Source organism: Saccoglossus kowalevskii, chromosome 12 (genome assembly GCF_978046115.1).
Source record: "Saccoglossus kowalevskii chromosome 12, keSacKowa6.1, whole genome shotgun sequence".
NCBI lineage: Eukaryota > Metazoa > Hemichordata > Enteropneusta > Harrimaniidae > Saccoglossus > Saccoglossus kowalevskii.
Genome location: NC_140652.1, coordinates 24,841,932 through 24,867,898, shown reverse-complemented (window position 1 = coordinate 24,867,898; position 25,967 = coordinate 24,841,932). Strand labels below are relative to the sequence as shown.

Genomic DNA, 25,967 nt, shown 5'->3' with positions numbered 1-25,967 from the left:
CTCATTGTACGCATTGTGTGTAGAGGACAATTTAATCCTTAAAGGCCCATGCCGCTGACACTGGGACAATATTTAATTCTCATTGTTTAAATGTTTACAAACTTAACAGACTTTTGTCTGTGTCTATTTACCTTGAGGTCAACAACGCCCGCCTGCAAAGAGAAGCTTTCAGAAGCTTATAGTCTCTCATACCTACACAGAGTGGATTATAATTTCAAATGCAAAACAACAAATAATTCTAAAATGCCTGCCTCAACATGGACAATGAGTTTCCACAATAAGTACAATCTCAGCGCTTTCCCCCACGATGTGTTGATTCATGGTTGCATTCGTTGTGTTTTAATTAAATTCACATCAGTACATGCTTGTTATAGGTGTTGATATTTATTTGTCATTTGAGTGTAAATATTTGGTGACAGGTTGGCCTACGTTCGAAAGCACATGTTTGTTACACTTTTACAATTCAACAGGTTTCCTATAAGAGTATAACACCATCTATTATTGCGGCTATCAATTGGTATGTCTATTGTTAGTTGCAATGTACACACTGTGCTATTGTTGTCACATTTACATAACAATAGATCGTGTATGTTGCTGTTTTAATGCCCTTGTGGTTGGTGGTATTGGTAGGGGTCGTGTCAAGTTATACTTATCTGTGAGCTGCAGAGGTTTTCTTCACCAGGTTTGTCACACACAAAAATTGAGTAATTTGCTGCTTTTATGTTTTAGTATTTGTTATGAAACTAGCACATATTCAACTAGGATATTTTCTTTCTTTCTGTGTTTTATAGCACTTTTAATTAATTAATTAATTAGAAATAGTCACCTATTATCACCTGGTTTCAGTTTCATCATCTTCACACGTACATGTATGGACTTCGAATTTAATTTTTGCTGCTAGTGATTTTATATCATTTGTGCATTCAAACTAGTGGTGAAAAAGTTAAGTTACTTTTGTGGTCAGATGAACAGCAAATTAATGTCTGGATTTCAGGTCTGGCCATGCTGTTGGAAATATTTGTGTGATGACTTATTTCAGGAATTTATTTAGACATCTGAGAATGTTTATGAATATCATGATCCGGTGACTTTGGTGAATTGTTGATCATTACACTAAGGCGCAGTGGTCGCCGCGCAGCGTGTGTTAGAATTTCATGTAAATAAACAATGTATTTTACACGCGTTGTATACGTCGCTATTAGTCCCATATCGAACAGGACGCGACACGACGACTGCCACCCTTTAAACCATGGTTTCTAGTAAATGTAATTGAACATTATTAAGAATCAACACTGGGAACTAGTGAAAATGAAAAATTTTTCATGACAAATTATTGATATTTTGCGAAGTGAAAGCTCCCATCGAATAAATGACGAACATTTAAAAAATGAAGATACGAGAATTTTTTTTTATAGAAACAATGACTTTGTGATTTCCCCTCGGCCTTATTAAGTCATTTTTTTAGCAACTATTTCAGAATGAAAAATTAAATATATGCAATAATTCAAAAACAAATGTGAAAATTCATTGCGATAACTATTTACTTTCGCTGTAATTTGATATTGTCATTGTGAACTTTTGACCATATAGAAATGATAAACCAGTGATTATATATTGGGGAGGGAGAATTGTGTTGGAATCGAAGCATGATACTGTTGTAGTAGTTGGTTATACATAACAATACCATCTCGCACATAAACAATAAAGTGATTTTTACGGAAAATAAGAAAGAATTGGTTTCACCTACTGTACTGGTCTTGTTCAGTATTAAATCCTATTACATATGGCAGATGCACTGCTTTATTGTCATCTAGGTGTTTTTTTTAGAAAGGCTAACAGACAATCAATACAATAACAACAGACAACTGTTAACACAAGTTTCCAATTAATCAAGCATGCAAGCAGAAATTTGTGCAATGAACATCGACTCAGGGTTAACTGTACACATTAACACTCATAAAAATGATCGAAGACCCAAGCATATGAGCTAAAATCACAATTACAATAGTTAGCACGTTCACCTCGCACCAGGAAAGTACAGAGTTGAAATTTGATTCCCAGAGCTGACTTTACCCAAGAAAATAAATCTTAGTATTGTCTATCCTGCTTATCCTACACAGAATTAGGTTTGGAAGAAACCAGATTGCACACAGACAGCAGTGACTTGAATGTCTGAAAAACGTCGCCTAGCACGAAATATTAATGAATGCCATGTCAGTTTCAGAAGTAAATTTCATAGCGTAGCTTCCTTTATCACTTGCATTGCTGTTTTAAGGAGAGCTATTTTCGCTCGTCGGCCTTTATCAAAAGTAAGAATTGAAATGGAATGTTTTATTCACAGGATGAGGGTCAGCGAGGTCGACTCGGTGCAGCGATGGTTGGAAGATTTGCGTGGTATGACGGAGACAGAATGTATGTGTATATTACAAGGAAAGTCAATCTCAGGAGCAGTTAAGGAAGGAGTTAAAACAAAACAGATTCACTCAATAAAAGGTATGAATAAGTCACTTGTATATTTCATTTGTAGTAATTCATGTATGTTGAGCACTGTAACGCTGACATGTCTTGATATTTGCTGTTTGGTACAAGTAGGTTATCATGAAACTAGTGTTGTGTGTAATGGATAAAGGCAGTACGGTGATCATATCGCCCAAAGTGTAGTAGCTTACAGCAAGTCTCAGAAGTATTGGGGCAGCCAATTTGCAAACTCGCTAGTGAATTAGATAACTGCTTTAGTTTTGACTGAATAGTTGGCTTTCGAATTTCGCTGGTGCCGTCCTGTGATCACGCCCACTCTGGGTGAATCTATATAACAGTAGGGGACGGTCATCGTACTTTAGTTGGATGGCGATTACGCTTTCAAAAATGTGTAATGAGGTGTCCGTGCAAAAACGATGAATGCCGTCAAATTTTATTAGCGGTTGGTTTAATGTTTCCCCAACGAATCGTTTATTTTCTCCCTGATTTGTAGGAAACTGTTTCTCAGCTTGGCTACCTCCGCTACCCCCATATAGTAAATATTGGTAGATTAATCGCATTTATCATATTATCACTTGTACACCAGCTGACTGTGGCCATTCTCAGGCTGACCAGGGAAACTACTAGTAATTTCACATTATCACGCCTCGCAAGGCCAATCATTCAGGGGAATCCAGACATGTACCAGGCTATGTAAAAGCATTCTATGTTCCCTAATGCAATATAGACTCGTCCACAGTGGACATGACCACGAGTCGGCACCAGCGAGATTCGATTAGCCAATTCGCTAGCAAGTTTGCAAATTGGCTGCCCCAATACTTTTGAGTGACACATTATTTTGTACTGTTCGCATGACATATATATTAATAAAAGTTTTGTGAAAGATATCTGCCAACAATGAATTCTGCATATTTGAAGATTTACTATATATGACAGAAAGAATCTGACACTTTCAAAGGCGTATGTGACACTTTCAAAGGCATCCATAACTCCTTTGAAGACGTGCATAACTCCTTCAAAAAAGTCTGTAACACTTTTAAAGATGTTCGTAACACTTTCGTAGATGTACGTAACACTTTTGAAGACAAACACAATGCTTTCGAGGACATACATAACACTTTCAAAGATGTTCAATAACACTTTTAAAGACATCCATAACACTTTCAAATAAGTCTGTTCAGGGTTTTACTAATGGCTGAATTCTATTGGTTTTGTTGCCAGATGTACAATAATAATGTGTATTTAATTTTTTCAGATAAACTACAATACCTCAGGCATCGGGCTAGTGCAATAAATGCTAAGTTTGCGAACACATATCAGTAAGTATGTAAATAAATAATTCTGGAATTGTGGAAGGCATCGTCTGAAGACCGGTTTACACAATCAGATTTATCGGACAACATTTTTGATTAACCTGATGCGAAAATAGATGTTTATACTGCAGATTTATTTGACTGTAAATCAGCCTTCATTATATATGCAAGAAAGTTTGATGGACTGTTTTACTTAAAGCAGGAGTGTCGTCACCTGCGCACGCGCGGGAATTGAGTACCAAGCGATGATAACAACACTTGCTAAAACCACAAAGGCTCATGGGTAGACTCTCGTTTGTAAAAGGTGACACGCTATGGCCATCTGACACATGCTCAGGTGATGACGCCCCCGCTTTAATACTATTATCTCAATCATTTTCAAGAAGGCATTGCTTATATAAAAACAGCAATCAAAACTCAACTGAACCAATAACAATGAACCCCAATGGTATTTAAATGGTCGTTTTGATTTTTTCTTATAATTTATATGATAATTTAATGAATGATAATTTAACATTCGTTACCAAACTGTAGTGACAATAATAAATACATGTTTACTAAATATAATAATTTGAAGTGTTCAATAAATTTGATGGAATCTGATCAGTGATTGAATTACAGACTTGTGGTAAAATCTTTGAATGTCAAAGTCAACGTTTGTCACCATTTACAACTTGAATGTATAAAATTGTGTTTTTTTCAAACTTGATCAATTCAGTGCAAAATTAAATAAATAAAATTAAAATTGTTCAAAATGTTGAATTAAAATTTTAACAGAAAAAATCGTGAAATTATATATGGCATAGGAAATCTTGTTTTTTTTATTTTATGTTCATGAAAGGCAACACAGATGTTTAAAATAAATTGGATAAAACAACCTCAGTTGGTGTTGTCCGTCGCCGTCCGTGTCAACTTGTTACTTTTTCAACTTGTTCTAGAAAACATGAAACCTTATTGCTTTGATACTTGGTGTATATGTACCTTTGGCAGACCTCTCTTAGATTTGTTCATTTTGTGATATCTTTAATTCTCTAATTTTGATGAATATTTTTTGTAAAAAGTGATATTTTGGACTTCTTGTTAAAAACTACAAGTGTGATTGCTTTCAATTTGATACTATACATATAGGTACTACGGGTGGACCTCTCTCAGATTTGTTCATTTTCTAATGATATATTCAGTTCTTTAATTGAAATGTGCATTGCTAACAGCGGAGCTACCGGTATCTCAGCTGAGAGGCTGCTTGTTTAAAATTTACTGCCATAAAATCTTCATTCCTTCATGAGAACAATTTGTCGTTGAATACATGATATACAATATCAAGGATCTATAAGATGCAAGGGTATGCAATGGGTGTGATATGCAATGAGAATCTCATGAGAAACTAAATTACAAATTTCTGTGAAAGAATTGGTAATAAGTGTTCACCTCGAACAGTTTTTCCCCTGTCCTTGCTTCACAAAACATGTATTACTTGTGTTTATGTGTGTACATGTATTTTCAAATAATCTTACTTCTGTTGACACTGTCAAAATATTTTGTATATCCACTGAGATAATGATATCTTGTGAGATCTCACCATACATGTACATATATATCATAGTTGTATACCCCAATTAGTCCCTGTTCAGACGCAGTCCAAAAATGGGGACTTATGTTTTGACCTTTGTGCGTCCGTGCTTCCGTGTGTGCGTCCAACCCTGTATCTGGACCAATCATAATCAAACTTCACAGATACATCATACATGATATTATACATATGCACATCAATTTGTTCATTGATCTGATTCAAGATGGCCGAATGGTGGCCATTTTTGTTCTAAATATCATCAAAATCAAGCATTTCTCGGCTGTTTACAAATGGATTTTGTTCAAACTTGGTATACACATTGAACATTATAGAACCTTAATGCACATCATTTTGTTTTCAGATAAGATTCAAAATGACCGACTGGCAGCCATTTTGTTTTAATAAATGTGGTTCTAGTGCCATATCTCTGACTTGATGTGACTGATTATGTTCAAATTTTAAATATTCATTATACATCATGTCATAGATATACAGGTATATTGGTTGACGATCCTATTAAAAATGGCCGAATAGTGGCCATTTTTGCGCTAAAAAATCATTAAATTTATATCAAGCATTTCTGGCATTTATGGATGGATTTTGTTAGCTCCGCTGTCGACTTTGTCGAGCGGAGCTTATCATATGAGTGATTGTCCGTCGTCGTCGTCCGTCGTCGTCCGTGTCAATGTTTTACTTTTTTGACTTCTTCTTGAAAACTACAAGCCTGAATGCTTTGATACTTGGTGTATATGTACCTTGGGTAGACCTCTCTTAGGTTTGTTCATTTCATGTTGATATCTTCAATTCTCTAATTTTGGTGAATATTTTTGTCATTTTTGGTAAAAAGTGATATTTTCGACTTCTTGTTAAAAACCGCAAGTGCAAATGCTTTGATAATACATATATAGGTACTACATGTGGACCTCTCTCAGATTTGTTCATTTTGTAATGATATCTTTAATTCTCTAATTTTGGTGAATATTTTTGTCATTTTTGGTAAAAAGTGATATTTTCGACTTCTTGTTAAAAACCGCAAGTCCGATTGCTTTGATATTACATATATAGGTACTACATGTGGACCTCTCTCAGATTTGTTTATTTTGTGATGATATCTTCAATTCTCTAATTTTGGTGAATATTTTTGTAATTTTTGGTAAAAAGTGATATTTTCGACTTCTTGTTAAAAACCAATAGTTCAATTGCTTTGATATTACATATATAGATACTACATGTGGACCTTTCTCAGATTTGTTCATTTTGTGATGATATCTTCAGTTCTCTAATTTTGGTGAATATTTTTGTCATTTTTGGTAAAAAGTGATATTTTCGACTTCTTGTTGAAAACTGTAAGTCCGATTGCTTTGATATTACGTATATAGGTACTACATGTGGACCTCTCTCAGATTTGTTCGTTTTGTGATGATATCTTCAATTCTCTAATTAATTTATTTTGGTGAATATTTTTGTAATTTTTTGGTAAAAAGTGATATTTTCGACTTCTTGTTAAAAACTGTAAGTCTGATTGCTTTGATACTATTCATATTGTTCATTTTCTAATCATGTCTTCAGTTCTTTAATTGAAATGTGCATTGCTAACAGCGGAGCTATCTCAGCCGATAGGCTGCTTGTTCAAACTTGGAACATACATTAGACATTACGGGTTCCTGATGCACGTTATTTTATTTTTTAGATCAGATTCAGAATGACTGACTAGTGGCCATTTTGTTTTAATGAATGGGCTTCTAGGGCCATATCTCTGACATGCTTTGACTGACTATGTTCAAATTTTATATATCCATTATACATGTATTCAAAATGACTGATTTTGTTTTAATTAATGCTGTTCCAGAGCAATATCTCACAATACTTGTTTGACGATCAGATACAAATGTTGATCATTTTAATGTTAAACAATCATCATATTCCTGACATGTTTATATTCCAGCTATATTACTATAAACAAAACTATATATCTTAAATTCGATAACTAACGGGGACTGTGCCATGCATGGCTTATTTTATACATCCTTGATGGTATTTATGATCAAAATCATACTTTTATATTTTGTAGTAAATTAGAAAAAGAGAAATGGTCATCAGTTCACACGTATGTTATCGACATGACATGTGACATCCGACATTTACTTCATGAATGTACAGAGAGTATGGAGGCAGGACCCGATCCAATGGCAATATACGTGGTAAGAAACAGTGGCTTGTATTTCTTACTTTGCAAAAAACATGGAATAAAGCTTCCTGATGAAGGATGGAAAAAAATGATTATTATCCATAAAAATTTCAGAACACCATATTTAGTTATGTTCTCTATTTATTTCAATAGTAAGATAACAGTTTTAAGAAATTTAACATTTTGAATTGAAATTAAATTTTCGGTGCCATTCATTACATTTTTAACAGATTTTTTTTTAAATTTTGATCAAGACCTTAGCTTATAGGAAATTGCATTCATTTAATAAACTAAAGTGATCCAAAAAATTATAAAAAAATATTTGTAAGTTACCAAAATTTTGGCCGGGAAAATTTATTGATATTTGTATTTAGGCACAGAGTCAAAGCGTGGGAGGCATCAGATGGCCATAGCGTGTCATTGTTTACAAACAAGCGTCTACCCATGAGTCTTTGCGTTTTAGTGTGTGTTGCTTGGGACACAATTCCTGTGCGTGCGCAGGTGACGCTCCTCCCGCTTCAAGCATCAAAGTTTTTGTGCAGCACACATGCAAATTTTGTATCAACAAAGAATCTACTTTTTATGCATCCTATACGTCACATGGGACCCATACCATACACGGTGCAATTACTGTGGTGCTGCTAGACTATCGAAAATTTGCAAATTTAAACGAGAAATATTTTGACATCCTTTATTGGAATGTTTGTTATACTGTAGAATACTTTATTTTCGCTTGGAATTTATTTTCGCTATTTTCGCTGAAGGGATGTTTCCGTGAAAATAAAATCCAGTGAATATACTTTTTTCCTATATTTCACATTAAACTCATCAAAAAGCAGTGAACATAAATTCCACACAAAACGCCCAAAAAGCCTTTTCAGCGAAAATTAATTCCAGCGAAAATAAAGTATTCCACAGTATTCAACCAAATTTTCAATGGGCAAGTTTGTAATAGTTGTGCTATGTTTTTATTTCACATGTGTTGTTTTTGTTCTATTAGCATACATTACAAAGGTTAATTATTTTACTGTGATGCGTTGCAAATACAAAAAATTGTTTTTTTTTTGTGTTTAGAATTTCATGAAATTTAATCACCGTAGTTGTAGAAAAGAGCTTTAGATATTCCATGTTTAAATAATGTAGTACTGTAAAACGCTTAATTTTCACTATTAGGAACAAAATTTGCAAAAATGTCGCTGATAGTAACACTTTTGTGTCACAAGACATATGCTGCATTTAAAACACAATACAGTTTAATTTAAAACACAATACAGTTTAATTTAAAACACAATACAGTTTAATTTAAAACACAATACAGTTTAATTTAAAACACAATACAGTTAAATTTAAAACAAAATACAGTTTAATTTAAAACACAATACAGTTTAATTTAAAACACAATACAGTTTAATTTAAAACACAATACAGTTTAATTTAAAACACAATACAGTTAAATTTAAAACAAAATACAGTTTAATTTAAAACACAATACAGTTTAATTTAAAACACAATACAGTTTAATTTAAAACACAATACAGTTAAATTTAAAACAAAATACAATTTTGAAGAATACTTATTCTGAATCCAAAACAAAGAATTTCAGTAGCCAAATTCAGAACAAGCAAACATACCAGTAACTTGAAAATTGAAAAAGGGGAAAACATACTAATCCCAAAACACTTTTGGAAAATGGAATTTATGATCAATGTTCTTTTCAAGAAATAGACGATGAACTACACTTTTTCATGGAATGCCACAAAAATATTTGTCATCAGTAACGTTTCCCATTGATATACAAACCTCCAAAAATTAATTCATTCATTGCAAAGCACATAGAGCACAGATAAAAATATTATCAAATACATGTAATAGGTTAATTTATACACAATGCCACAGAGTAAAGTAATTATCACTAAGAAATTTTTACTGACTCGTGACGAAATTTCTGAGAATTTGTCGCTCACGAAAAAGCAGTTCACAGTGACTTACGACGGTATGATAACTGTGGAACATTCATTATGATCTCCAATATTCATAACAATTTAATAACTTGAACGATTTTTATTGTTATCACTGTTAAGTGAAATTGTATTTGCTCTTTGAGCCAATGGCCTTTTGATTTGCAATAAGAAAAAATATCAATTTAATAAACATTTCTTGCTGTAAAAATTGAATAATTTTATTTTGTGAAAATTGTTTGACATCTCTGTGTTTGTTATTAGGAACAGGAAGTGGTAATGGAGGAATGCGCTAAATTAGTCAAGTACGTAGAAAGGTACGTCAGATTGACCTTGATACTAGGATACCAGGCGCACAATAACTCGAATATCGTGACGTATGCGTCTTTAGTTTATTTATACTCCATTTTGTGCATTGCATTATGGGGAAAATTTAGTTATTTTGTATCTTACCTGAATTTTCGCTGTCTGGCAAATTGAATTGCTGTGATTGTTTTGAACACCCTAATCAAACAAGATCAAATTTGGTTAGTCATTTGTTTTGGAAAAGGATTTGTTTCATGATTATCAAAAATTCAACTTTAGCTTTTCAAAATATAAACAAAATTACTGGAAAAAATTAAAAAATATGGTAAAATATTTACCAACAATTTTGTGGGGAAAAATGTGTGTAAACTCTTTAAACAGCATAATGTGTCCTGCTACAATTTTGGTGTAAAATTATTATAATTAGTTCCCCGTAAATTTCAGACCAAATTGACTTAACGTTCCTTACAAGGCGTGATAAATATTTTGTAAAAGATATTCAATAATTTTTTTTTTAAAAATTAGTTACAAGGCCAGTATAATTTATTTGGTATTTTAAATTCAATTGACTTTTGAGGTTGAAATGTTTTTTATCGGCTAAAAATCGTGTCCTACATTAGGTTTTAATCTCAAATTACATGTTTACAAGCGAGGAATTCATTCTGTACTTAGTTGAACAGAATTTGCCTGAATACATATGAACACTTTTGTTCCCGATTTTCCACTTGATCCCACTCCATCGAGATGAAAGAAATACCAAGCTTGGCTGCACATGTTTGACATATCTGTGTGTCATGCCACCCTAAGTTCTACTGTACTGCAGCTATTTATGCTACAGGCCACAACCTCGGTGCCGTTATTCCACCAACAAGTTTCTTGTCAGGGGCATGATCTTTTTTGTCAAATTTATGTTCTTCAAATAAAAAAAAACTGGTCCGTTCATAAAAGAATGCACATTAGTTTAACAATTTAAAAAAAAACAATGGAAGACAAAATGCATTATAGGTATCGTACTACAATTAGAATTTGAGTAAAAGGTGCTCCAACAACCCCAAAGGTCTCCCCTTTTTCTGCAAGAGATTTTTTAAACTACCGGAATAATACATTCAATATGATACTAGAATAACCAAGCCTATAAGTTTGTAAGTGGAATTCCATCAGAAACCGACCTTTTTTTGCAATGCTGGGCCGAAAGTCTGAAAACGTACTAAGTACACTGTAAATCAGTTGGGTTAACTTTTTTAATATTTTCAGGACTGCAGCTGGGCTTAATCACTCTCAGTTTGAGTGATGATAGTGTTTAACGTTTGATTTTGGAAACTAGTTTCTCTATTCTATAGGGATTTTAATTGTACGGTAGTATAAAAATCTATAAACACTGTATTTTCACTTTCAAATTATTTATAAGTAAGGCACGGCAACAGCTAATAGTATTCAGTGTTCAAACTCTGTTGCCTGGTACAGAAGTATTTTTAGAAAGAAAAAAACATTAATTTATTTTTAATTGAAATTTTAGTTTTCAGACTATTAATGGTGCGAATCCTTTAGCATATCCTGTTGCCAGTTGCCTTGGTAACCTGGAGGAATCATTTACAAAGCTTGTCTATATGCTAGAGTCACATTTAGCAAAGGTAAGCGAAGCAAAAACAATTCATTAAACAAAGTGCATTTATTAAATACTTTCACACAAATTTGATACAATATGGTTTATAATACGGGACATGGTGTTATTTCAACTGGATAGACCATTACAGCTAGAAGCAATATTTATTTAAGATGACAAGTTTTCTTGTAATCATGTTTCAGCCCAGATTTTGTTACTTCACATGTGTTGTATTTGCTTATTTTGTATAGTATGGTAATCTTGAAAACAATCTTACTATACTTTTTAGCTCCACTGTCAACTTTTTCTAAACGCCTAGACCCTCTGAAAGTGGTCAAATATCCACTTCCGGCTTAATTTCAATCCAATATGGCTGCTGAACCATTTGACCAATCAAAATTCCAAAAGTTACATGTATATAGGTGCACCAGTTCACATTAAGGACTATCAGTATAGAGCATTTCAGACCATTCCGTTCAGCCGTTTTCTCAAACAAGCTGACGAAAATTAGCACGACGGAAAGCAGAAAAACTCCAGCGATAACAAAAGGATCCCAGGCCTGAAAGGGCTTGGACCCCTAATAACACAAAGTCATGGTTTCAATAAAAGTGATTTTTGCTATACAGACCCGCCAGAAAGTATTTACGCACCTGTCATTTGATCGTTTTCGTAACTAAAAATAACAATTCCGGGTAACATGATGTGTTGACTTTAAAATATACTAAATTTAAGAAGAACTAGTGCATTTTAGTCAAAATAAAATGGTTGATTTGTGTTTAGTTTTTTTGTATGTAGACGTTTTTTCAGTGAGCGAAAATCGCCATGGTTAACTCTATGGGAGCGGGCTCATTTGCATATCATTTGCATATCATTAAAACTTCGCGCCATAAAACATGTGCGATAGTCGTGTCCTTTCTCATGCAAATTTGAACCAATTGGGAAGCTGAAATTATTTCAACACGCGCTTCTGGGCGGGAATACCTGTCAGTTGTAGTTCATGAATATTCCTATCGAGGTCATAGTGTCAGATACGTAATTTTTATTTACAAACATTGAGCCATGCCGAAAGTTGGGGAATTGTCAGAATTTACTAAAGGGAACATTGAAGCACTGTATACAGAAGGAGTGTCTAATAGGGAAATTGCAAGAAGACTGGGAATTTCTGAAGGCTCCATACGTTTCAACCTGCAAAAACTTTGTCTGCGAGGTAGTATGGGCAATCGTCGTCGATCAGGTCGACCAAGGCGTACAACGCAACGCGAAGACCGGCTACTCATCAGGTCTAGTTTAGCGAATCGGTTTCACACCGCCCGTGATTTGCGTGCCAATTTTAATCAACTCACTGGGAAAATATTGTGTTTGAGCACTATAAAATCAAGACTATATAAGGATGGTAATCTTCGCGGCTGTGTTGCAAAAAAGAAACCAAAACTACAACCTCGACACATCGCAGCGTGGTTGCAATTTGCCAGACAACACATCGACTGGACTCCGGCGCAGTGGGCTCAAGTTATCTGGTCGGACGAATCAAAGTTTACGGTGTTTCGTAGCCGTGGAAGATTATTTGTACGTCGGAGACCAGGTGAAGAGTACGAGCTGAAATGCATTAAACCTACAATAAAATTTGGTGGTGGTAGCGTCATGGTGTGGGGATGTTTTTCGGCTACCGGCTTAGGGTCGCTGGTCCGTGTACCGACGACCATGAACCGATGGAAATATTTGGATATCCTGCAAAACGAAATGATACCGTCGGCACTAAGACTCGTTGGACCCAATTTTCATTTCCAACAGGATAATGCCCCGGTTCACACAGCATTGGCAGTGAGGGATTTTCTAAATAATCCACAAGAGTACGGATATCTTTTCAACAACTTTACCACTTTGAATTGGCCTGCACAGTCTCCAGATTTGAATCCCATTGAGAACCTTTGGGAGTTAATCGATTTAGAGGTGCATTCCCAACCAGTTGCTAACATCGAGGATTTATACGCGAGTATAATGGAAGCTTGGGGACAGTTCCAGGTGAACATGTGTCGGAAACTCGTCGATACCATGCCAAAACGGCTCAGAGAAGTCATCCAGCGAAGAGGTGGACACACGCATTATTGACAATCGCCGCGTTCTATGTCTTCATGAATATTCATGAGCTTGCGTTTACACGGTATTCTCCATAGAGAATTCGAACGTTTTTTCACTGTTTCGTTCAGACTGCCGTTTTTATTCAATTATTATTGCATGACAATGACAATTTTGTTGTTTTTATTGTGTGTAAAAAGGCATATTTTATTAGATATATAAATATATTTATTCAAACCGTTATTGAGTTTATTTTATTGTATGATATCGTAGGTAGTAGCTGCCTGTAGTGTGGTGCGTAAATATGTGCACTTCTATCAGAAATGAGCATTTAATTAAAGAAATTAATCTAACAAGTATGTGAATAAAATAAAACAAAACTGATATATTTCATGAACTGTTTTACCATCTAGTGGTTGTTTTCTTGTGTCTAATATAAGCACGCATATTATGAAAGGGGGCGGGGCAGTATTGTGTAAAATGTACACATACTGTATTTTCTCTGTAAGTAGCGTATGCATAAATTACAGTGATATTTTGATGGTTACCATAAGTAATATTTTAAAGATTCTGTGTACAAACAAATTTGTTGTTTAAATTCCTATTGTTATTGTTGATGCGCTTCTAATACAGCAAATATAGTTTGTCAACTGTATGGGTTAAAGAGCAGTGGTCGTTAGGCTTCGACGTGTTCGATATGGGACCATAAAAAGAAGTTTTGGTATTATACAGACACATATAGTAGATCCCGACCAAACTATAATATTTTTCATTCGTTGTATATACTGTAAAATACTTTATTTCCGCTAATTCTGCTAAAGGAATGATTCAGTGAAAATAAAATCAAGCGAATATTCTTTTTTTCCTATATTTTACATTTAACTCATCAAAAATCAGTGAAAATAAAATCCATACAAAACACCCAAAAAGTCTTTTCAGTGAAAATTAATTCCAGCTAAAATAAAGTATTTCACAGTATATACAACGAATGAAAAATATTATAGTTTGGTCGGGATCTACTATATGTGTCTGTATAATACCAAAACTTCTACTTATACTGATCAAAACCTTGAGTTTACATGAAATTATTTCATATAATCCAATATTAAAGGAGGTATTATGGAAAAATACATACAAAATATTTTGGCAGGAGGAATGATGCAATGCTGGTCTAGTTATCCACGATCCTCACAGTACATTCACCTCTATTACATACATTGTAACTCAGAATAAATCTCGAAAAAATTCCACCACTACATCACTCCATTGTACCTTCAAACTTTAGTTTTTCGGGGCTGAGCAAAAATTGTTCGAATAATAGATAATTATTAATCACATGACATATGGAGGAGAATTACTAATGGTACTATGAAAAGTACTTTCAAATATTATCATAAATTTAAATAACCGATGTCTGTGTAACCGATGGTAAATTAATGTATTTGTGGTTTCTCTTTCTATTCAGTATCTACCGGTACTTAACGTTGATGAATATTTATCTATTTTGTTGTCAGATTTTATTTGAGTGGTTAGACGACGATTCAAGCTGTTGCGTTAAAACTGCCATTACAGTGATCACTAATCTAGCACAAGAAAACGACGAGTGGAGCTTGCTCATTGCAAAGGTATATATACCGCAGTATTGTTATTGTTTAGCGATTCGTAGATAGAATTATTTGTATTCATTCAAACTGTATCTTTACTTGTTTCAATATGTTATGATCATCTTTCTCATTTGGAAAATTTTCATCACATTTCGTCACATTTGAACGCTTTCCTTTGTTTTCATTTGATGCTGTAACAACATCTTTCGTGACATTACCGGTAATAGAATACGATTGACAGTGATAAAAAAAGTCCAAATACTGTTGTTGGCTTGTGCTAACAAGTTTCAATTTTTACTCGAAATTGTTTCACCGCTGTCATGCCCAAAAAATATCTTACTAATATTTACTACCATATTAAAAATCTGTATTAGAAGCCACATCTCTAAATGGAAACCCCACCAATTCTTTTTAAACAATTGAGAACCAAAGATTTACCATTCCACATTATGTTTACATGTTCCATATATAAGAAGCCATATACAACAATTACCCTCTGTTGCATTATACCATTTTAATAGAAGCCATGGCTTCTAATGCAGATTTGAGGGTAGTCAAGAAACTATAGTAAAGGTAGACTGGCAAAGTAGGGACTTCTTTTTTGTTTTACAAAAAAAAAATTAATTGTCAATTTGGCCTTTTTAGCGCGATCGCGAAAACTAGCGTGATTGCCAAATTGACAATTAATTATATTTAACTATGTAAAACAAAAAAGAAGTCCCGACTTTGCCAGTCTATAGTAAAGGTAGTGAAGTGGTATACTGAATTTTCGAATGTAAAATGTGACTCTTTTCCTCTTTATACCATATCAAAGACGTTCAGTAGAGGGTTTGGTTACTGAAGAGATGACATACGACGTAATTGTCTACTTACCATGGCTTGACACTTGATGTAATAATTGTCTCCTTGGCATTGCTGTTTAATCTACTTTTAGTCACATGGTATACTTACGCATGTGCTTGAAATAGAAGGGGAATTTTTGCCTTTCAATTTAAGTGCTGCATTGAAAGCACAGAATTAATGCTCAGTTTGATGAGAAACTGCAATTTACTTTTGAATGAATGAATGATTGAATGAATGAATGAATGAATGAACGGATAAAAACAATTTTGTAGAAAAAAGACTCTTGTTCGCAGCTTTAATTTATTTCCTTTATCTGATGAAAACCTTTTAATTGATACTTTGAAATTTTTTTTCATAATTTTTTAATTTATTCCGAACTTGTGTTATGACGCTCACATTTTTATACTTTATATAGGAAGGTGGTGTTAGTGCGTTGTTTCAGCTGTGTCGGCAAGATACTTTCTCGTTTTTACGCACCGATGCTTTGAGAGCTGTTGCCATACTTTGCTGCATGGTGGAAAATATAGATGAATTAGAAAAGGTATTACTTTCAAACTGAATGTTTACCAAACTAGTCGTATTATTGACTGCCCTCAGTGTTAATTAATGTAAATTACTTTTTAGTCCGTGCATCCGTCCGGAGTCGTATCTCAGAATCCCTTGGACCGATTCCATCCATTCTTTGCATGTGCCTAGTACTTTATGTGGGACATATGCACATGCAGTGATTTAGCGATTCGATTCCAAATGGCCGACTGGCAGCCATCTTGTTTTTTGAAAATGTCATATTTTGGACATGCTTTGTCAGTTTTCATTCAAATTTAGTACATAGATCATACATGTTAGGATACATGTCTCCGACCATCTGTGAGTTCCCAGCTGAGTCTGTTCGTCTGTCCGTCCGTCCGTGGTTCAGTCTGTCCAGTGCCATATTTCAGAATTCTGTGGACCGATTCCGTTCATTCTTTGCATGTGCCTAGTACCTTATGTGGGACATATGCACATGCAGTGGTTTAGCGATTCGATTCAAAATAACCGACTGGCAGCCATCTTGTTTTTTGAAAATGTCGTATTTTGGACATGCTTTGTCAGTTTTCATTCAAATTTAGTACATAGATCATACATGTTAGGATACATGACTCTGACCGTCCGCGAGTTCCTGAGTCTGTCCGTCTGTCTGTCCGTCCGTGGTTCAGTCTGTCCAGAGCCATATTTCAGAATTCTGTGGACCGATTCCGTTCATTCTTTGCATGTGCCTAGTACCTTATGTGGGACATATGCACATGCAGTGGTTTAGCGATTCGATTCAAAATAACCGACTGGCAGCCATCTTGTTTTTTGAAAATGTTGTATTTTAGACATGCTTTGTCAGTTGTCATTCAAACTTGGTACATAGATTATACATGTTAGGATACATGTCCATGACGATTTATTTCGCAATTGGATGAAAGATGGTGACTGGCAGACATCTTTTTTTTTTTTTATGCGGTATCTTGGACGTGCTCTGTAAGTGGCACATATGGCACATACATGTACTTTATACATGTTAGGATGCATGTCCATGACAATTTGTTTCAAAATCTGTTCAAGGATGGCCGATTGACAGCTATCTGACTTTTTGGCCTTACTACTATATTTCCACAATTTATGTACCATTTTCATTTGTATTTGGCACATACATCATACATATCAGTGTGTTTGAATAACGGCTGTTTTTATTTTTGGCAATATTGCTACTACACGGAACACGTGTTTTGATGTAAATAAACAATCTGTTGTATATGCCACTTGGAACTCAAGTTTCAAGGACACGCTCGCGACAACCCCTCCGCTTTAATATGACGAGCACAAAGAGAACTTTCAAAAATTTAACGGGGACTGTGTCATTTTCAATGACTTGTTTTTATATACCGGTAAGACCTGTACATTGTCATCTATAGGGAGTTTAATTGATTTATATAAGACCTGTACATTGTCATCTATAGGAAGTTTAATTGATTTATATAAGACCTGTACATTGTCATCTATAGGAAGTTTAATTGATTTATATAAGACCTGTACATTGTCATCTATAGGAAGTTTAATTGATTTATATAAGACCTGTACATTGTCATCTATAGGAAGTTTAATTGATTTATATAAGACCTGTACATTGTCATCTATAGGAAGTTTAATTGATTTATACATGTATAAGACCTGTACATTGTCATCTATAGGAAGTTTAATTGATTTATATAAGACATGTACATTGTCTTCTATAAGGAGATTATAGTATGAGACATTGTCTACTCTCTACTTTGCAGGCTGACGGTGTTGAATGCATTACTGATATACTGTGTGATGTCAAAACAAGCGAGGATGTGCGAACTGAAGCTGCCGGTGTGATAGCACAGATCACGTCACCTGACTTAGACCATTATAAGCATATTATTGGATTTATTGAAAATTTAGAAGATCTTATAAAAGCATTAACAGGTGAGAGAACATCACCATTTTCTGTCGCTACTTATCATTAGTGAATTGTCCTTTGAAGTTTAACCTTTTGAACTCCAAGCCATCTTTGATAACAAATGGTGGCCATCTTTGATAAAAGAAAAAATGGTGGCCATCTTTGATAACAAATGGTGGCCATCTTTGATAACAAATGGTGTCCATCTTTGATAAAAGAAAAAATGGTGGCCATCTTTGATAACAAATGGTGGCCATCTTTGATAAAAGAAAAAATGGTGGCCATCTTTGATAACAAATGGTGGCCATCTTTGATAAAAGAAAAAATGGTGGCCATCTTTGATAATAAGTAGACAAAGTATAAACTTCAAGAATACTTTTATTTCTTCCCATCATATCATCATGTTGACTTAATTCTGAAATATGGCGGTTTACTTTCAACAAAATGTGAAAATTAAATACAAAAATATTTTTATTACACTATGCAGCTCTAACAAAAGATGCCAGCAACAGTGATGTTTTTCTAGTTGCCACGGCAGCCATTGCCAACGTTACTTTCATGGACAGCATGGCAAGTGAATTTTTAGCTCAATACAATGCAGCATCAGTACTCATCCAGGGCTGTAAACGAAATAAAGCGCCCTCACTCTATGCAAAGGACCAGGTAAGTCACCTTTGTTTTTATCTATTGTATTACAGAAGGCTGTAATTTTGTATGTTTTAAGCACGTTTACAAGTGACCCACTGGAAAGCAGTGTGTGTTGGGCAACCCTGTAAATGAATGATTAACTAGAAGACACTCTTGAGTACACAGATCGGAACCGCAGATACAAACAACATATTCTTACTATACCTCTATCATATTGTAATAATGCCTTTTTATGATGAAAAACATTTAATTTATCATATTTAAATGAGTTTCTAATTCATTTTTGAAAAGAAAGGCCAAACAGGCCCTGTCTAACAATGGTGAAGAATTCTTCAAAAATTTACTATCATCGCTATAGCAACTGTATTCAGATCTCTCCTAAATCTGATTGCTTGGTTTATGTTTGAAGGACTACTTCTACTAATAAAATTAGGAAAATATTTTTTTTTTAATTATCTGGCAATTAATAGTCAATTAAAAACATTTTTGTTTCCATGGCAACTAGATTCAGATCTAAACCAACCTCCAACTAAGTGATACTCGTTTCAAAAGGCAACACGTACTTAACCGTTTGAGTATAAAAAAATCATTCCCAAAATTGTTGTTTCTATGGTATCGTCTTTTATTTCCCGATTATTTTTCATTCACATAATATACCGTACTTTCGCTATCATTTAAATATCCACAGGTGGCAACAATACTTGCAAACATGGCGTGCATTGAGCAATGTCGGCAGGAAATCGCAACCGAAAATGGAATCGGTTTATTAGTGCAGTATTTACACGAGAAACCACGTCCGTATGTGAACAGTTGCATATCAGAAGACGAGTTGGCCGCCTGCGAAAGAGTACATCAGAAAGCGGCTATTGCGTTAGCAAGAATGAGTCGCGAGAAAGTCAATGCTGATATCATCAAAAACGAAAAAGGTGAGACTGTAACATGAGGGCGCTGTCCATTGCTGACAAAGTGTATCATTGACATTGGTTATCGACCCTTTTAAGCAAGTAATAAAGGAATTAAAAAAAAATGCTAGTCCTCCCAAAAAAACTTGCTCAAATAGAAAATGCAGGGATGGGAACAAAATGTTTGTTTTTTTTAATTTAAGGGAAAAATATTTGTTCAGAAAATGTCTGAGAACTCTAGTTTATACTACTTCCAAATTAATTTATGCGAAACAAGAGCAGAGATGATTTTTAGAAAAATACATAGAATAAAACCAGAATGGGAATGATGTGATCTAGAATTTAAAATGTTGTCGTTTAGTATAAACTCTGATTTCTATATTTGAGCAAAATTATTGTCTTTTAAATTGTGAATTTTGTTTTGTTTTAGGAGTTCCACGTTTGGTGCATCTTTGTACAGACCACAGAGCAAGGAACAGTAGTGATTCAGTCCTTGTGGCATGCCTGGTAAGAGTGTCGTAAAAATTAATTACTAAATAATCATTGTAAATTACTATAATTGTGAACACACACTTTGATAACTTATATGTTATGTCCATATCACATTGCCTACTGACACCGTTTTTCACCAATCACTTTGGCGATGAAGTTTTCAGCCAGCGATGCGTAAGTTGCAGCTCAGGGTGTAGAATTTGAGCGTAATTGCTACCTAAATGTTCATGAGAATGCACGTTTTAAACAGCCAAAGTACTTTCAATCACAGATTTATGCAAATCTAATTGTCAATCACAATGGTGTATGCAAGAAGTTAGCGCAATTATAACATATATAACATATATCAAACAATAGGAGTTACATTTCCCATGATGCACTGGTGTGATCCTGGGGATTATGGAGTTGTGCTTTAAACCTGAAGTGTATGTTGTTTACAGTCATTGTCTCATTTACAGTCTCTGTATACAAGTGCATAGTTTTCAATTTTCCTGATGAAAATACTGTGAAAGGATTAATTATTCACTGGGTTTTAATTTTGCTTATTTCGCTGACTGGAAAATGCGCTAGATTAAAACTCAGTGTATATGTAAAATTTAGCATAGAACACATCTAAATGATAAAACCGTGAATTTAAAACCCACTGAATATGCCTGAAATGGTAATCAGCGAAATTTAAACCCAGTGAAAATTAGTCATTTTACAGTAAGCATCATATTACTGTATCCCAGGATGCAAATGTACTTTTAACAGTTGGGCATCATTTGTCTTTACAGGCTGCACTTCGCAAGTTATACTCTATGTTGGGAGGCACAGCTTTCAGACCAGAAGATATAAAACAACTTGTGAAACCCAGACTATTAGACTCGTATCTTTATTGTACATCTATGGAAGAAACATTTGTTTGACGTCGGCTGCTATTTTGACGCCGACCGCTATAAAATTGGAACCATGTTGTAATGTATGGAACACGTGTACGATGTGCAATTGATAGCTACAATGTTACAGTATTAAGTATATAGGAGTGAAAACAGTACATTCTATACACTGCTGACTCACGAGTACGTTCCTCTCAGCGTGACCATGAACTATATTATGTACATTACTGTACACTTATTATGAACATAATGACATTATTGTTATACGTCTTTCCCACCTCAATGTTTAGAAGAGACAAATTAAGGGATTGTACCACGTCAAGAAAAGTGGCCGTATTCCAGGGCTGGTACCACGTCAAGAAAAGTGGCCGTATTCCAGGGCTGGCACCACGTCAAGAAAAGTGGCCGTATTCCAGGGCTGGTACCATGTCAAGAAAAGTGGCCGTATTCCAGGGCTGATACCACGTCAAGAAAAGTGGCCGTATTCCAGGGCTGGTACCACGTCAAGAAAAGTGGCCGTATTCCAGGGCTGGCACCACGTCAAGAAAAGTGGCCGTATTCCAGGGCTGGTACCATGTAAAAAAAAAAAAAGTAGGCGTATTCCAGGGCTGCCAGTTTTAAATGGTTTGCCATTATTGGTTATATGCAAATTACATTGCTTGATGTATATAGTAGTTGCAAAATTTCAAGGGCTTTATCATTGCAACCATACATGGTGTTCAAAACCATATAAATTTAGTGTGAAATAAACAAAATGTTTGCTATGCATGGACGCCATCCATGACAACACCCTCTGAATCGATTTGTGTCACAATTCACAGAATAAAACTGTTATCAAGCTATATATTTAGAAAATTGGAAATATGATCCAAAATTAAAGCATGAGTCAACTGTCGTGGTTTCTGTATTTTAAAATATAGAAGATCCAGTCTTGGGAGTGAAATAACAGAATTACTCTCAGTTCTTCAAAGTATTATTGTTATTTCAAAACTATAAAATATATATATTTATAATTTTTAAGTTACTTAAATACATTGCCGTAGAATTTATGTACATTAAGTTATCCACTTTGTATTTTACCTTGAATTTTGATGCCAGTTATTTTTCAAAAGTCGGTCAAAGAGAGAGACTGAATTACATTGCCAAAACTATAATAGTATCAAAAATGTCTTAGTCATACCCATACTCTAGACTATATACTCCAGGTATTGAATCCACAGTAAACTTGCAAATAAATCCAATGTAAATTTTTCATCAAAAATTTCATCTGTATGCAGTGCCATATTATATTCATTACAGGAGGAAATGGCAAAGTCATGCAAACAAGTTTGGATAGCCTCCCTCCCTTCCTTTTTTTTTTCAAATTATCAGTAATTTGTAGAGCTGTTTTTTTTTTTCTAATTAGCCACATGCGTGTGGCAATCCAACAAACCTCGCTGAATTACAAAATGCCTGGTTGTATTTAATAATTTGTAAATGAAGGCAATAAATCTGTTGCGACATTTACCCTCCCTCAAGTTAATCAGCGTTCAGCATTACTTATTGTACCCTTGCTGATGGATTCGCTCAAACTCGTATGCTATAAATATCGCCCATCATGTCGAGTCAGTACGTTATAATTATTTATACTTGTATATCATGTAAGTTAGAGAAATATTGTTCAAATAGTGTTTATTTCTCTCCCCTTTTTTTTTCTTATTTATATTTATTTAATAAATTACTGGGGTAGACTGGCATTCACTCAACTGATAGAACAAAATACCCCCCTCCCCTAGCTCTGAGTGACATACTTAAGGTAGCGGGACTATTATTTGCATACTTGTTTTCATCTTCTAATTGTGACTAAATGACTACAAATAGACCCAGGAAAGTATATATTTTTAGAATCGCCAGACTTCAAGCTTTTCACAAGTGTATTTTGCATGCCTGTATCTGCATTCTACGACGCGTTACTCAATCAAAAGTGAAAAATTACTTTTTCTGTAAAAAAAATAATTACGCATTTCTGCTGGCGATAAGAAGTATTTTTTTCACTTTTCCTAGTTGTTCAATAGTCTGGTAAATTGAATGTGTCTGGTCAGTTTTATTTAAGCAACGCGTTTTAAAAAATAGTGTGCTGAATTTCAATTACTGTTTTAGTCGCATTGCCCCCAACTCAAACCACAACTAGTTGGTAAATAATCGATGAAATTTGGTGTTAATCCGACGACAATAAGTATACGTTATTTTTTGTTAAAGACCTTGTATTTTGAAAAACATAAACTCCTAGAAAACGTCCATGAAGTAACAGCAAAGATTTTCAAGCTTGTTTATCGGCACAATCAATTAGTTTTCCCATCAAGGTCTGTTTTACCATGTGTAGGGACATCCAAATGTGTAAGGCTATTGGAAACCAAAAAAATAAAGGAATGGGATAGCTATAATTGGATAAATTCGGCATATGAAAACACCAAAATCAATGATTTTTTTTCGGTGGCTGTGTGACCTTGTGTCTGACACATTCATATGCAAATGACTAATCTGTGAAACAAACGGGGGCGGAGACAAACCACTCAAATGTTTGGAAACATTCATTGTGTGTCAGATAGCTATTGATAACACATCCTAACATTGCTTTGTCTTGAGTTTATCTTTGAAACTTATAGGCACACAGATTAAACCTGTGTTGTTGATTTTGGAAAACACTACTGAGGCTGCCTTGCTTCCCTTCAGAAAATCTACATTTTAACCAACTTACATGACATTCTATGTCATGTTGACTTTATCACATGAAAGTTTATAGTGCATTTCATCAATTAATAAATGTGAAAATCGTAATTTTCAACACAAATAATAGTCTCGCTACCTTAAGATATACTAATGGAGACTTTATTAATTTATTACCTGACTGTACATATCTAATTTGTATTTGATAAGCCGACAATAAATATATTTCATAAAATTATTGTCTATCCTGGTATAGTAGTGTTGCTGAAAACTGACGTGAAGTGAAATTCAACTGGCATCTCCAAGATCATTGACGCTGTGACCAAATTTGTCAACTAATTGGAAATCACATGTTAGCTTTTGATGGATAGGTGGAGTATGGTGCCACTAGATATTTGGTTGGCTGTCTATGAGAGTGGTTACCAGCCGAGTTGATCAGAAGCGCTATCTCTATCCAACAAATGTATCTATAAGCTGGTTTGTCTGACAAAAAAAAAAGTTTTCAAGCATATATCAAAAAATCGAAAACAATTTAGCAGCAGATGTATAATTGTTTATTTTCTCAATTATTAAAAAAAAAATCACTGAATTTCAACTGGTGTGTCTGAAACAAAGACTTATGACAGCAATTGGGAAAGAAAAAAAACAGTACTAGAATCCAATAGTTTGAGGAAAGTCAGAATGTGTTTCTGCACATATATTAAGTGTCTGTTAATAATATTGCGACAGCAAACATTTAAAACTTAAAATATAAATGGTGAGTTGTTATTTTGTTGATCTACATGACCGTGGTATTCGTGACAGTGAACGCAAGATGGGAGAGAATACACACAAGATCTGGGCGGTATTTTGCAAATTATTTTTAACGGTTTTACTTAAAGCGGTGGAGTCACCTGCGCATGCGTCAGATGGCCATAGCGTGTCATTGTTTACAAACAAGCATCTACTCATGAGCCTTTGCATTTTTAGCGCGTTTTATCGTCGCTTGGGACTCAAATCCCACGCATGCACAAGTGACAACCCTCTCGTAATCATTCCTTTGTTTTGGAATATGGATTTATAAGATAAGGTTAAGCAACTTTCATAACCATGTCAAGTGGGTGATATACAATGAAGATCTCATGAATAGCGAGATCTCACGATTTGGGAAGACTTTAAAGCAATCCAACGATTGCTTAAACAGAATATGCAAATTAAGCATATTTACATAATATGCAAATAAGCAATAACACTACCAAAATGAACATGAATCATTTTTTACAACTCATTTGCATTATGTTTCCCCTCCTGAAATTATGTGACATCTCACAATATGCAAGATCTGCATTGCATTTAACAGCAATGGACACTTTAATTTAATAAATCCCTAACTGTATAAGTATCATTTTATGTAAGGGACGACGTCAAAAGATCGATGTCTGATAAAAAACTTATTTCCTTTAGTTTGGGGGTGGGGGGTTTTGACCTCAAAAAGTTTCCATCCTACAAAAACGATTTTATTTTTTAATGAAGTCAAAACAATCTTGGAGTATTTGTAGTTTGTTTTTCTATCCAATCATGGACAGAAATAACCGGAAAAGGGAAAAAAACAGAAAAATGGTTTGGTTCAAGTGTAAATCTGTGCATCAAATGAGGTGCATTTGTAAAGTCTTTTTACACCCACCCGACAACCAACTGCTATGCTATACTACTGTCCAGTTATCAATTTGTATTTAATGGTGAATATAGTCTAACGCTATGACCAATATTTATCAATTAAGTTTCAGTGGGGGGGGGGGGGGGGTTTGGAAAAAAACTAAAGGAATTAAGTTTTTTATCCGACATCGATCTTTTGACGTCGTCCCTAAGTAAGTAAAGATTTGGGAGATCTGCCAACGACGTATAAAATGTATCAGGAATTCAAATCCAGTAATAAAATAAAATACAGAATCAAAAAAAAATATATAATCAAAG

The 25,967-nt window shown here is 34.4% G+C and overlaps 1 protein-coding gene across 2 annotated transcripts in view; it reads left to right on the top strand.

Moving 5' to 3' along the window:
- LOC100370759 (protein inscuteable homolog) overlaps positions 1–24,249 on the top strand; it is a 55,524-nt gene extending 31,275 nt beyond the window's left edge. For both annotated transcript variants that reach the window (XM_085506527.1, XM_085506528.1), the window contains 12 exons: positions 2,342–2,493; positions 3,734–3,797; positions 7,433–7,562; positions 9,772–9,824; positions 11,330–11,444; positions 15,007–15,117; positions 16,355–16,480; positions 18,243–18,414; positions 18,876–19,051; positions 19,725–19,962; positions 20,369–20,445; positions 21,207–24,249. In XM_085506527.1, coding sequence (XP_085362653.1) covers positions 2,342–2,493; positions 3,734–3,797; positions 7,433–7,562; positions 9,772–9,824; positions 11,330–11,444; positions 15,007–15,117; positions 16,355–16,480; positions 18,243–18,414; positions 18,876–19,051; positions 19,725–19,962; positions 20,369–20,445; positions 21,207–21,338 — 1,546 coding nt within the window. In that variant the 3' untranslated portion in view covers positions 21,339–24,249. The remainder of the gene's footprint in view (positions 1–2,341; positions 2,494–3,733; positions 3,798–7,432; positions 7,563–9,771; positions 9,825–11,329; positions 11,445–15,006; positions 15,118–16,354; positions 16,481–18,242; positions 18,415–18,875; positions 19,052–19,724; positions 19,963–20,368; positions 20,446–21,206) is intronic.
- Positions 24,250–25,967: the final 1,718 nt, after the last annotated feature.